The following is a 12,444-nucleotide window of genomic DNA, read 5'->3' on the forward strand; positions in this document are numbered from 1 at the left end:
CCCTCCCTCTGTTTTTCCCTCCCTCCTTTCCTTATTCCTTCCTTTTGCTATTCCTCTACTCTTTTCTCCCTTCCTTTCTGTTTTCTTCCTGCTTCAAGTCTGCATTGGTGAGTAGTTCCAGTGTCTACCTCTTCAGGATGCTGCTTTATTTAACCAGTTCTCCCACTTTTATGCTTTATGCATCAAGCTTCAATCTGACTGATTTGAACTCCAGACTATATGCCCCGGGCCATCAGGGTTAGAAAAATACTCGTAGCAAAAAATATCATCTTACCTCTTATTGTTTCTGGCCTCTGAGGACTTGCCTTAATTTTCCACAAGTTCAGCCATACATTTAAAAAAAAAAAAAGTTGTTTTTTTATATATCCTTAATGTAAGCGTTCTGTGTTGGGCGGTTTCCTCTACACAGGCAATGTGCCACTTGTCCAGAAATGGGAATGGGATAAGTAATGTGATGTTTTAAAAACTTTAGTAAAAACAGTGCACATTTTTAGTAAATTAAAAACATTCTAACCCTTTTCTTTTGTAATAGAAGGAAGAATATGTCTTCAAAAATCTAATTTTATCTACCATAGTTACCAGCGCATAACTCTTTATGTCACAGTTATCCAGAGGAGAATGAAGGGTTTATGCACGTATGGAATTTCTGGGCCGGGACTATGTGAGCAAACAAGGGGGAAAATTCTTTCTCCACAGTTTGCTAAAACAGTACCAAGTTAATAGCAAGCCTTTCTGAGATGAGCGTTCTCACATCCATTATGCTGGTGGGTTCGCTTCCTACATTTTGTTCCCCAAATCTTATTGACTATGCCTCCTATGGTGGAAGCTGAAACAAACAAAAATTGTAAGATTGTAAATGTTAATTCCCTATTAATTAGTAATCCTGTTCTCTCCTTTTACCCCTTACTTAATGAGAAAAAGGCTTCCCAAGTTCTTAAGTTTGATCATGGTCTTTTCAGCAGAAGGCAAATGCACAGTCAATATGATTTTCTATCTGTGTGAGTCCGAGTTAGTGACACCAACCAATAATAACACCCCATAACTCTAGAGGATAAATTATTACCTTCTTTGGAAAAACTCTGACAAAGACTAATTTTTTGAGACTGCTATGTATTGTTTTATAATTTCCTTAAAAAGGGCTCATAGAGCCATCAGTCTCTTAAAATAGTGTACGTCAGTTATAATAATAGCTGCTTCTCTTAGTCAGGTGATTGGAAACTCTATGGGGCAGTTCTACTCTGTCCTACAGGGTCGCTGTGAGTCGAAATTGACTCAATGGCACTGGGTTTGGTTTTTTGGTATATATATATATCTGTATCTCTGATATCTTTTCTTCATAACTGCAGGATAGATATTGTTATATTTAGAAACTTTGGGTCAGAGAGGTTAAGTGATTTGCCCAAGGTTATGCTGTTAATAAGTAGCAGAACTGAGATATGAACACATGTCATAGTTTGTGCTATTTTTATTACATACCAATTCCCCTTCAAGCCTTAAATACCTAAAATCACATAAATGTGGAACTCTTAGAGCTGGGAGAAATTTCTACAGAGGTCCTATAGTCTAACCCTCTAATTTTACAAATGAAGAAACCGAGAATGAGAGAAGTAAAGCAAGTAACCAAAGTCACACAGTAGTTAGAACCTAGATCTTTTGATTTTTAGTCCACTGATGGTTTCTCCATACAATCCTACAACTTAAAATTCATTAACTGTGACTGAAACGTTTCTTAATTACAGTTAAAAAAAAAAAAAAAACCCTAACTATGGGTACCATTTTAATGTAGGAATAATTGCCTAATAATATTGACAACAACATTGTTAAGGGAGTGCGGTGGGCTGGGAATGAGGAATGAAGAAGAGTAAAACATTGAACTTCTTCCCTGGAGGCTGACCACCTCCAGGAGAGAAAGTCAATCATCCCTTCTTTCCTTTTCCAACCTGGCCCGGGACCTTTGCACATACTGTTCCTCCTGCCTGGTATGCTTCCTTACCCTCCCTGCTTAGTTAACCTCCATTTTTGCTTCAGATCTCAGCTAAAAATTTCATATTCTAAGGGTCATCTTTCTGGGTCTCCCTGGCAGGATAAATGCCCTTAACAGGCACTCATAGCACCACATCTTGCCTTTGGATTGTGGACCACAATTGTAACTTCGTTTTCACCGGTGGTGTTTTGATTCATGTCTATGCTGCTGGTAGCCTGGAAGTTCCACGAGTACAGTTAATGCAGGTTTGGTTTCCTGTTGTTTTCCTGCTACCTCACACTGTGCCCTGCATGGAAGAGGCACTTAACATGTATTTGCTGAATGCATCAATGAATGAATTTTCCAAATACTTATTAAGCATCTACTAGATGCTTTGCAAGAGTCCTGGTGGCATAGTGGTTGAGCGCTTGGCTGCTAACCAAAAGGTAGGCAGATCAAACCCACCAGCAGCTCCATAGGAGAAAGGTGTGGCAGTCTGCTTCCATAAAGATTTTACAGCCTTAGAAACTCTATGGGGCAGTTCTACCCTGTCTTATATGGTCTCTATGAGGCGGAATTGAATCAATAGCAGTGGTTTTAGTGAGTTTAGTGCTTCGTGGTAGTCGTGTAGCAAGCTACAACATCACATGAAAAAGATTCTCTGCCTCAACAAAATGCTGCTGTTAGTTGTCTTCAAGTTGACTCCAACTCATGGCAACTTTATATATAACGGAACAAAACATTTCCCGGTCTTGTACCATCTTCGTGATAGTTGGTGTGTTTCAATCCATTGTTGTGCTGTTGTGTCAACCGTCTCATTAAGAGTCTCTCTCATTTTCACCGACCTTCTCCACTTGAGTAAACATGATGTCCTTCTCTAGCCATTGGTCTTTTCTGATAAGGTGTCCAAAGTAAGCGCATTGCAGTCATGTAGTGGGGGAGAAAAAGAAATACAACACACACCTGGAAGTTACCTGCACAATTCTGTGGGAGTTCGGACTTGGTGGAATCAGAGGCAGTTCTATAGAGGAGCTGCGTATTGAAGGATGTATTTAAAAATCTCCTTTTGAAAACTTGACTGCCAGCTGCCTAAGATGGCATTTGCATTAGGTGCAGGGTCAATTTTGTTTAGTTTTATCTTTTCATTTTTTAACTGTGTTTAAGTCCTTTCATTGTGATATAATTGCACAATGTCTTCATGATTTCTCAGAAAGTACAGTTTCAAGTAAAAAGGCAGAATCCCTACTTGCTTTTAGATAACCTCTTTAACATGATTCTAACTTCGGATTTTTAGATTTAGTAAATGCAGGGGACGTCTTTGGATGAATTTAAAAAACAAAGAATATATACCTTTAATAATACGAATGCTGTAATAAGAATGAGAAAGAATGTACTGTAGTAGTCAAGTGAATAAATTTTAGAGTCAGACCTTCTCCAATTCCAACCCTACCGTTTGGTAGCTTTGTGATTTGAGTAAATTGTTACATAATTTTCTAAGCCTTAGATTTTTCAGCTGTAAAATGTGATAGTAATACCTACCTCACAGGGTTGTTGTAAAACATAAATTCAATAATTTATATAAAGGGTTCCTCATAGTTGCTAGAGCTTCGAAAACAGCCGGTAACCAGTAGCCGTAATTATGCTGAGCATGGCTGCAATGGTGGTGTGGTGGTGAAGAGTGTGACTGTTAACCAGAAAGTGGGCAGTTTGAATCTACCAGCTGCTCCTTGGAAACCCCGTGAGGCAGTTCCATTCTGTCCTGTAGGGTTGCTATGAGTCAGGTTCGACTCGACAGCGAAGGGTTTGGTTTGGATTAGTTTATAGCCGCAATGGCGCCTATTTATTGGTAGCGCCCCAGTCTGCAGCTGTAATCCAGGCCTCTCTGCTGAGCTTCCGACACAGATATCAGACTTTCTCAGGATGCACCTGGCACCTCTAGTGGCTCAACTTGTCTACAATCAGGGCTGTCCTGTGACCAACATCACCCCTCTACTGTCATGCAGGCAGAAAATCTTTCCCTTGGTCTCCCGAAGCAACTAATCAAGTTCTGCAGCTTTTATCCTCTGAGTTACCTCTCTTTGAAGGAGCCCTGGTGGCACAATGGTTAAGCGGTCGGCGGTTGGTTGCTAACTGAAAGATCAGTGATTCGAATCTACCAGCGGCTCCATGGGAGAAAAGACCTCGTGATCTGCTTCCATAAAGATGGCAGCCTACGAAACCCTATGGAGGGGTTGTCTGTCACATAGGGTCGCTATAAGTTGGGATTAACTTGAGGGCACACGATGGCAATAAGCATGTGGCTCCTGTTCTCCCTCCGTTGTGAATTCTGGAACCATTGACCAAGTCACCTCAGCTACAATCCAGTCTTCTTTTGGTGCATGACTGTCAGCTTGTCCTTTCTAAGTTGCACCTTTGATCATGTTGTTTCACTGCTTAAAACCTTTCAGTGGGTCCTGACTGTGGTCTGGCATGGATGGGCCCACTAAGACTTGCCCCTTGCTTTACTTCTGGAGCCTGATCGTTGGCTGCGCTCTCCTCCCTCCTCCCTCCACAACAATTTGACCCTGCAGTGTGGAATGACTGCAGCTTCCTGAGACAGCCAGGCCCCAGGATAACTGCTCAGGCTGATACCTGCCAGCAATGCCACCTCCCTATGTATCCCTGCCCCACACCCCACCCCACCTTCTTCACCTGGCAGAAACCTACTTATCCTTCAAAAAACCAGTAAAAAAGCCAGTTGCCTTCAAGTCAATTCTGACTCCTGGAGACCCCATGTATGTCAGAGTAGAATTATACTCCACAGGGTTTTCAGTGGCTGCTTTTTAGAAGTATATCATCTGGCCATTCTTCTGAGATGCCTCTATATGGACTCGAACCTCTAACCTTTTGATAATCATCCAAGTGCAATAACCGTTTGCACTTCCCTGGATTTTACTCATGCTTCAAGACTTGGTTGAGTGCGCTGTTTTCGTATCACGTGGCTGCGCCCAGGCCACTCTGCCCCTGTCGTTTCTTTGGATGCCAGCACTGCTGCCTGTGGCCTCCCGCCTTCTGTTGCTACCCCGAGCCCTGCTCTCCATGGCCTCTGGAAGCCCCCCGTCCCAGCCCTCGCCGGCGCTGGGCTCCGGTTACGTCCCTGGCTCGGTCTCAGCGGCCTTTGTCGCCTGTCCCAAAGAGAAGGTCGCCAAGGAGATCGCCAGTTATGAGTGGAAAGGAAAGATTGAGGAGGACAGTGAAGTGCTAATGATGATTAAAACCCAAAGTTCCTTGGTTCCAGCTTTGACAGATTTTGTTCGTTCTGTGCACCCTTATGAAGTTGCAGACGTGATTGCATTGCCTGTGGAGCAGGGGACCTCCCCATATCCGCATTGGGTGCGCCAGGTCACAGAATCCGTTTCTGACTCCAGCACAGTCCTACCGTGAGCAGCCCTGTCCCCACCATGATCCCCTCATATACATCAGTGACACCTGACTGCCAGATGATGACTGGGTCCCCAATAAACCCTATCTTTGGTTCAAAAAAAAAAGACTTGGTTGAATTATCACCTCCCCTTGTGTGGTTTTTCTTGTGAGTTTTTCCTCCAAGGTGACAATGGTGGCCCTTGTGCCCTTGACACTGCCTAGAAACTGCTCACCCATTATTGGATTTACTGCTTTACAGCTCCATCCTCTCTACTAGACTGTGACCAGGTTTTCCACCTCTGTATCCAAAGGGTTTTGAATGATTTCTGGAACAAAAGGGATTTGTTAGATAAATTCTTTTTTTCTCTTTAAAATCAAACCATTGAAAACTATTCGAGTCATATTGAAACCCAGACTGGGAAATAGTTAGTGAATATTTATAGTTTCTTTAAATACCAGTTCTCCTTTGCATGTGTAGATATAGTTATAATGCAACTTACTACTGTTTACACTGTATAAAATAAAATTTCCACTGTGCTCATAAAGCCATACAGTGCATTTTATATATCGCACTGTAAATATTTAATTCATACAATGGCTAGACACTAGTGGACTTAAAAAAAAAAAAAAGTAATCATTCTCTCTGCTTTCAAAGAGGTTAAAGTCTAGACTAGGAGTTAGCACTGCTGGGTCTTGTCTTAGTTATCTTGTCCTGCAATAAAAGAAAGGGCTTAGATGAACAGAAATTCATTTCCTCATAGATGAGAGGCTAGATGTCCGAAATCAGGGTGCTGGTTCTAGTGGAGGGCTTCTTTCTCTCTCTGTCAGCTCTGGGGAAACGTACTTGTCTCTTCAGCTTCTATCTCTTGTCTCCTCAGTGATCTTCATGTGCCATGGCATCTATCTCTCCCAGTCTCTGCTCTCTTGCTTGTTTGTTTGATTTCTTTTATATCTCAAAAGAGATTGATTTAGGACACACCCTGCACTAAGAAGGTCTCATTAACATAACAATGAAAATGCATTCCCAAATGGGATTATAGCCACTACCAAAAAAAAAAAAAAAAAAACCCTTTGCCATCGAGTCAATTCCAACTCATAGCAACCCTACAGGACAGGGTAGAACTGCTCCATAGGGTTTCCAAGGAATGTCTGGGATGGATTCAAACTGCCGACCTTTTGGTTAGCAGCTGAACTCTTAATCACTAGGCCACCAGGGTTTCCATAGCCACTACAGGGGATAGTATTTACATATTTTTTTGGGGGGGGTGGGTCACAAGTCAATCCATAACTGGCCTCTTCAGAGAACCTAACTTCTTGTCTGTGCTAAAACCAACAGCTTTAGGGTCCTGGGAAACCCCTCTTTACACCTGATGGTGCTCCTCAGTTTAAAGCCGGAGCATAATATACATCCTTTCTAGCTTGGGGTCAGTGATGATAACTCTGCTGTGCTGCCATGGGATCTTCTCACTCTGTTGGACCCCTGGGCCCCACACTTTCCCCAGGTAAACATTTTCTTTCTGTGCTAATGCCTTTCCTTTCCTAACTCCAGTATATTAGTCGCCTTTGGGTGTTCTAACAAATTACCACAAAAGTAGTGGCTTAAAACAGCACAAATTTATTATCCAACGGCTCTGGAGGTCGGAGGTCCAAAATGGGTCTCACTGGGTTAAAATCAAGGTGCTGGCAGGGCTGCATTCTTTTCTGGCTGCATTCCTGTTTTGGGGGACAGAAGTCAATTCCTAACACCAGGAATGCTCAAGTGGTAGACATTCCTGTGTTCACTGGAGAAGTAGCAGCAGGGCCTGCTCTGAGCCCAGGGGAACAAAGCAACAGATCCAAGCCCCAGTACAATGTGGAGTAGGGACAGCAACCATAGAACCTACTCGTTTGCAACTGAGCACTTGTAAGAAACCCCTAGAGGCACTTGGGGAAGGTGAACTTTCCAGAGAAGCAGAAATCCGGCACAAGCTGAAGGGGACAATTACCAAGGCAGTATGCATCATTACTGCTAATGCCGCCTCACCTGCAATCCCAGCTGGGGAGACCTGGAAGAAGTCAGGATGTACAGGGGAAGCTGAAGGTCAGAGGCTTAGGTCTGCTGTTGTGTATTGTCCAAGGTGACACAGCTGTTTAGTGGATTTCTAACCGAAGTCTACTGTGATGTGATGAAGAGATTCAAAGCTCTTCTAATAAAAGTAATTAAAGAGTGGGATATTCTCCAATTATGACCTCATTGTTTTGTTTGTTCTTAGCAAAGCTTCCACTGACATAACTCGGTAAGCTTCTATCAAAAAACAAAATAATACCAAATCTGTTGCTGTCAAGTCCATTCCAACTCATGGAAACAGTATAGGACAGAGTAGAACTGCTCCCTAGAGTTTCCAAGGAGTAGCTGTGGTGAATTCAAACTGCCAATCTTTTGATTAGCAGCCGAGCTCTTAACCACTGTGCCACCAGGGCCCCATAAGATTCTACAGCTGTCTTCAAAACAGTTGTTTTCATATTGGGTAGGAGCCTTATTCTTTATGTGATGGAGCTGAGTATGGATATATTTTGCTGACATTTTTACTAATTTTTTCTCACTACCTTTTTGGAAGTGGTTTATTAATGCAATTCTTACGCAAAAGGAAGAAATAGACAAAAAGAATACTAAGCCAGGAAGTCAAATTGAGGGTTTGTTAATACAATTCTTACCTGAAAGGAAGAGATAAGCAAAAGAATACAGAGCCAGGGAGTCAAATTGTGTGTGTGTGAGTGTTTTCAAACACTTTATAAAATGTAAATGCTCCAGTATAGAGCTGTATGAGTTTTCAGTACAGCCTGGATAATCTTAAAAGAAAGAAAAGCCTTGTGTTTTAAATGATGAGAAGCAGGACCTTTTCAATTCTGTGTAAATAATAGACCACTTCCCTGAAAAAGTTTTAAAATTTCTCTAGAGACAAGGTTCATCATAACAAGTAGCCTGAACATACTTCAGTTTTGAATAAGTAGATAGCTCAAGGCAAACTGTTACTTTTACTAAGGTGAAAAAGAGGAAGTTGTCAAGAATGAGACTTGTTTAAAAATTGTCAAGAACTAATGGGTTCAGGTTTCTTTTGGGGATAAAATAAAATTTCTGTAATTAGGTATTGGTGACGGTTGTAAAACTTGTGAATCTACTAAAAATCACTGAAGTGAACAGAACTTCAAATTCTCATGGACTGCAGAGTTCCAGGAGCCATGAAGGTTTGATGACCCCCTGAAACCATTGCCCTGGATAATCTTTAAACCTTAAACCAAAAATACCCCCAGAAGTCTTCTTAAAACCAAACAAAAGTTTAGCTTCCCCGTTGCTGTGGGTCGATTCTGGCTTATAGTACCCCTATAGGACAGAGAACTGCTCCATAGTGTTTCCAAGGAGCAGCTGGTGGATTCAGACTGCTGAGCTTTGGGTTAGCAGCTGAGCTCTTAACCACTAAACCACCAGGATTTCTAGTTTAGCTTAACCAGTAAAAAAAAATCTGCCTTGATGCTCTTTTAAGAACCGTGGGATCAAATCGACAACAGCAACTTGACAGATTAGACAGGAACCTTAAAAAAAAAAAAAAATTTTTTCTTTTTTTTAAGGTTCGGGGGCAGTAAATTTACATCAATGCGGAAGGAACAACTCAGAAAAGGAAGGTGAGAATGGTTATACAACTCAAAGAATGCAATGACACTAAATGATGCGTGTAGAAACTGTTGAATTGGTATATGTTTTGCTGTGTATATTGTCAACAACAGCAATAAAAAATAGATAAATAAAATTATATTTAAAAGGTCAGTGAAGTACATTTTAAAAGGGTGTATTTTATGGTATGTGAATAATATCTCAATAAAGCTATCATTTAATAAAATAACAAGAGGATATAAGATGCAAACACCACACATACACAAACCACACAAAACTTTTTGAAACATCTCTTTTAATTAAAAAAATAAAAGATAATATGGCTACTGTTGAGACCAAATTAATTGGGTGGAAGACCAAAATCAATCTTATAAGACAGAGAAAATATATTAAGAAACGGAAATAATGAGAGAGAAAAAAATTTAAGAAACTTGGAAGATATAACTAGAAATACTACAAAAATAACAAGAGTTCCACAAGAATAAAATATGTGGGTTTTAAAATACATATAGAAATGCAAGGGAACCAGAAAAGCCAAAACAATATTGAAAAACAACAAAGTTGGAAGATCCACACTTCCTTATATCAAAACTTACTACAAAGCTACAGTAGTCAAGACAGTGTAGTACTAGCATAAGGATAAACATGTTGCTGTTGTTAGGTGTTGTCGAGTCAGTTCTAACTCAAGGTGACCCTATATACAACAAAACACTGCCCAGTCCTGCGTCATCCTCACAATCATTGTTATATTTGAGACCATTGGTGCAGCCACTTTGTCAATCCATCTTGTAAGGGCCTTCTTCTTTTTCACTGACTGTCTACTGTACCAAGCATGATGTCCTTCTCCAGGGGCTGGTCCCTCCTGATAACAGGTCCAAAGTATGTGAGACAATGTCTCCCCATCCTTGCTTCTAATGAGCATTCTGGCTGTACTTCTTAGAAGACAGATTTGTTCCTCCTTCTGGCAGTCCATAGTATCCAATATTCTTCACTGACACCATAATTCAAAGGTATCAATTCTTCTTTTGTCTTCCTTATTCATTGTCCAGCTTTCACATGCATATGAAATGATTGAAAATGTCATGGCTTGGATCAGGTGCACCTTAGTCCTCAAGGTGACACCTTTGCTTTTTAACATTTTAAAGAGGTCTTTTGGAGCAGATTTGCCCAATGCAAATGAAAAGGCTCTACTTCTTATTCTATAAAACACAAGGCTTTTCTTTCTTTTGAGATTATCCAGGCTACATTTGATTTCTTGACTGTGGCTTCTATGGGCATTGATTTGAGTCCAAGTAAAATGAAATCCTTGACTACTGCAATCTTTTCTTTGTTTATTATGATGTTGCCTATTGGTCCAGTTGTGGACTTTTTTTTGGTCCAGTTGTAGATTTTTGTTTTCTTCATTTTGAAGTGTAATCCATACTGAAGGCTATAGTCTTTGATCTTCATCAGTAAGTGCTTCAAGTTCTCTTCACTTTCAGCAAACAAGGTTGTGTCAACTGCATATTGCAGACTGTTAATGAGTCTTCCTCCAATCCTGATGCTGCATTCTTCATATAGTCCAGTTTTTTGGATTGTTTGCTCAGCATACAGACTGAATAATTATGGTGAAATGATTCAACCCTGATGCACATTGTTACAGATTGAATTGTGTCCCCCCAAAATGTGCGTCAACTTGGCTAGGCCATGATTGCCAGTATCGTGTGGTTGTCCACCATTTTGTGAGCTGATTTGACTATCCTATGTGTTGTAAATCCTAACCTTTAAGATGTTAATGAGGCAAGATTAGAAGCAGTTATGTTGTTGAGGCAGGACTCAATCTACAGGATTAGGTTGTATTTGAGTCAATCTCTTTTGAGATATAAAAGAGAGTTGAGCAGAGAGGAGAAGGGCCTCATACCACCAAGAAAGAAGTATGTCCTTTGGACCTGGGGTCCCTGTGCTGAGAAGCTCCTACACCCAAGGGGAGATTGATGACAAGCACCTTCTCCAAAGCTGACAGAGAGAAAGCCTTCCCCTGGAACTGGCTTCCTGAATTTGGACTTCTACCCTCTAGACTGTGAGAGAACAAATTTCTATTTGTTAAAGCCATCAATATGTGGTATTTTTGTTATAGCAGCATTAGATAGCTAATGCACATGCCTTTCCTGATTTTAAAATCATTCAATATCCCCTTGTTCTATTAAAATGGCTGCTTCTTGCTCTATGCACAGGTTTTCCATGAGCACAATGAAGTGTTCTGGAATTCCCTTTCTTCTCAATGCTATCCAAAATTTGTTATGATCTGCATAGTCTTATGCCTTTGCATAGTCAATAAAACAAAGGAAAACATCTTTCTGATATTACCCACTTCAGCCAACATCCATCTGACATCAGCAATGACATCCTTTGTTCCATGTTCTCTTCTGAATCCAGTTTGGATTTCCAGCAGTTTCTTGTCTACGTATTGCTGCAACCATTTTTGAATTATCTTCAGCAAAATTTTACTTGCTTATGATATTAATGACACTGTTAGATAATGTCCACATTCTGTTGGATCACCTTTCTTTGGAATCAGCACCAATAGAGATCTCTTCCAGTTGGTTGGATAGGTAGCTGTCTTCAAAGTTTCTTGGCAAAGATGAGTGAGAGCTTTCACCTTACAGCTCTTTGTTGAAACTTTTCAATTGATAACCTGTCAATTTTTGAAGCCTTGTTTTTTGCCAATGCCTTCAGTGCAGCTTGGACTTCTTCCTTCAATACCATCAGTTCTTGATCATATATTATCTCCTGAAATGGTTGAATATTAACTAATTCTTTTTGGTACAGTGATTCTGTGTATTCCTTCCATCGTCTTTTGATGATTCCTGCATCATTCGATATGTTGCCCATAGAATACCTCGATATTGGAACTTGAGGCTTGATTTTTTTTTTTTTTAGTCCTTTCAGCTTGAGAAATGCCAAATGTGTTCTTCTCTTTTGATTTTCTAACTCCAGGTCTTTATAATACTTTACCGTGTCTTCTCAAGCCACCCTTTGAAATTTCTATTCAACTGTTTAACATATTATATCTTTCATTCCCTTTAGCTACTCTACATTTAAGAGTAAGTTTCAGAGTCTCTTCTGACATCGATTTTGGTCTTTTCTTTCTTTCCTGTCTTTTTAATGACCATTTGCTTTCTTCATGTGTGATGTCCTTGATGTCATTCCACAACTTCTCTGGTCAAATCTATTGTTGAGATGGTCTCTAAATTCAGGTGGAATATACTGAAGGTTGTACTTTAGCTCTTACGGATTTGTTTTAATTGTCTTCAGCTTCAACTTGAACTTGCATATGAGCAATTGATGGTCTTTTTGCAATTGGCCCCTGGCCTTGTTCTGACTGAAGATATTGAGCTTCTTCATCATGTCTTTCCACAGATGTAGTCGATTTGATTCCTGTGCATTCCAT

The 12,444-nt window shown here is 40.4% G+C and overlaps 1 protein-coding gene across 1 annotated transcript; it reads left to right on the forward strand.

Moving 5' to 3' along the window:
* Positions 1-4,940: 4,940 nt before the first annotated feature.
* On the forward strand, positions 4,941-5,474 carry LOC126086001 (protein CutA-like). Its single transcript, XM_049901952.1, has one exon. The coding sequence runs from the start codon at positions 4,982-4,984 to the stop codon at positions 5,384-5,386; it is 405 nt and encodes a 134-aa protein (XP_049757909.1). The 5' UTR covers positions 4,941-4,981; the 3' UTR covers positions 5,387-5,474.
* The last annotated feature ends 6,970 nt before the right edge of the window (positions 5,475-12,444 follow it).

This window comes from Elephas maximus, chromosome 1 (assembly GCF_024166365.1).
Source record: "Elephas maximus indicus isolate mEleMax1 chromosome 1, mEleMax1 primary haplotype, whole genome shotgun sequence".
Classification (NCBI taxonomy): domain Eukaryota; kingdom Metazoa; phylum Chordata; class Mammalia; order Proboscidea; family Elephantidae; genus Elephas; species Elephas maximus.

Coding starts and splice junctions, on each gene's coding strand:
- LOC126086001 (XM_049901952.1), top strand. CDS start 4,982: ATGCCAGCACTGCTGCCTGTGGCCTCCCGCCTTCTGTTGCTACCCCGA.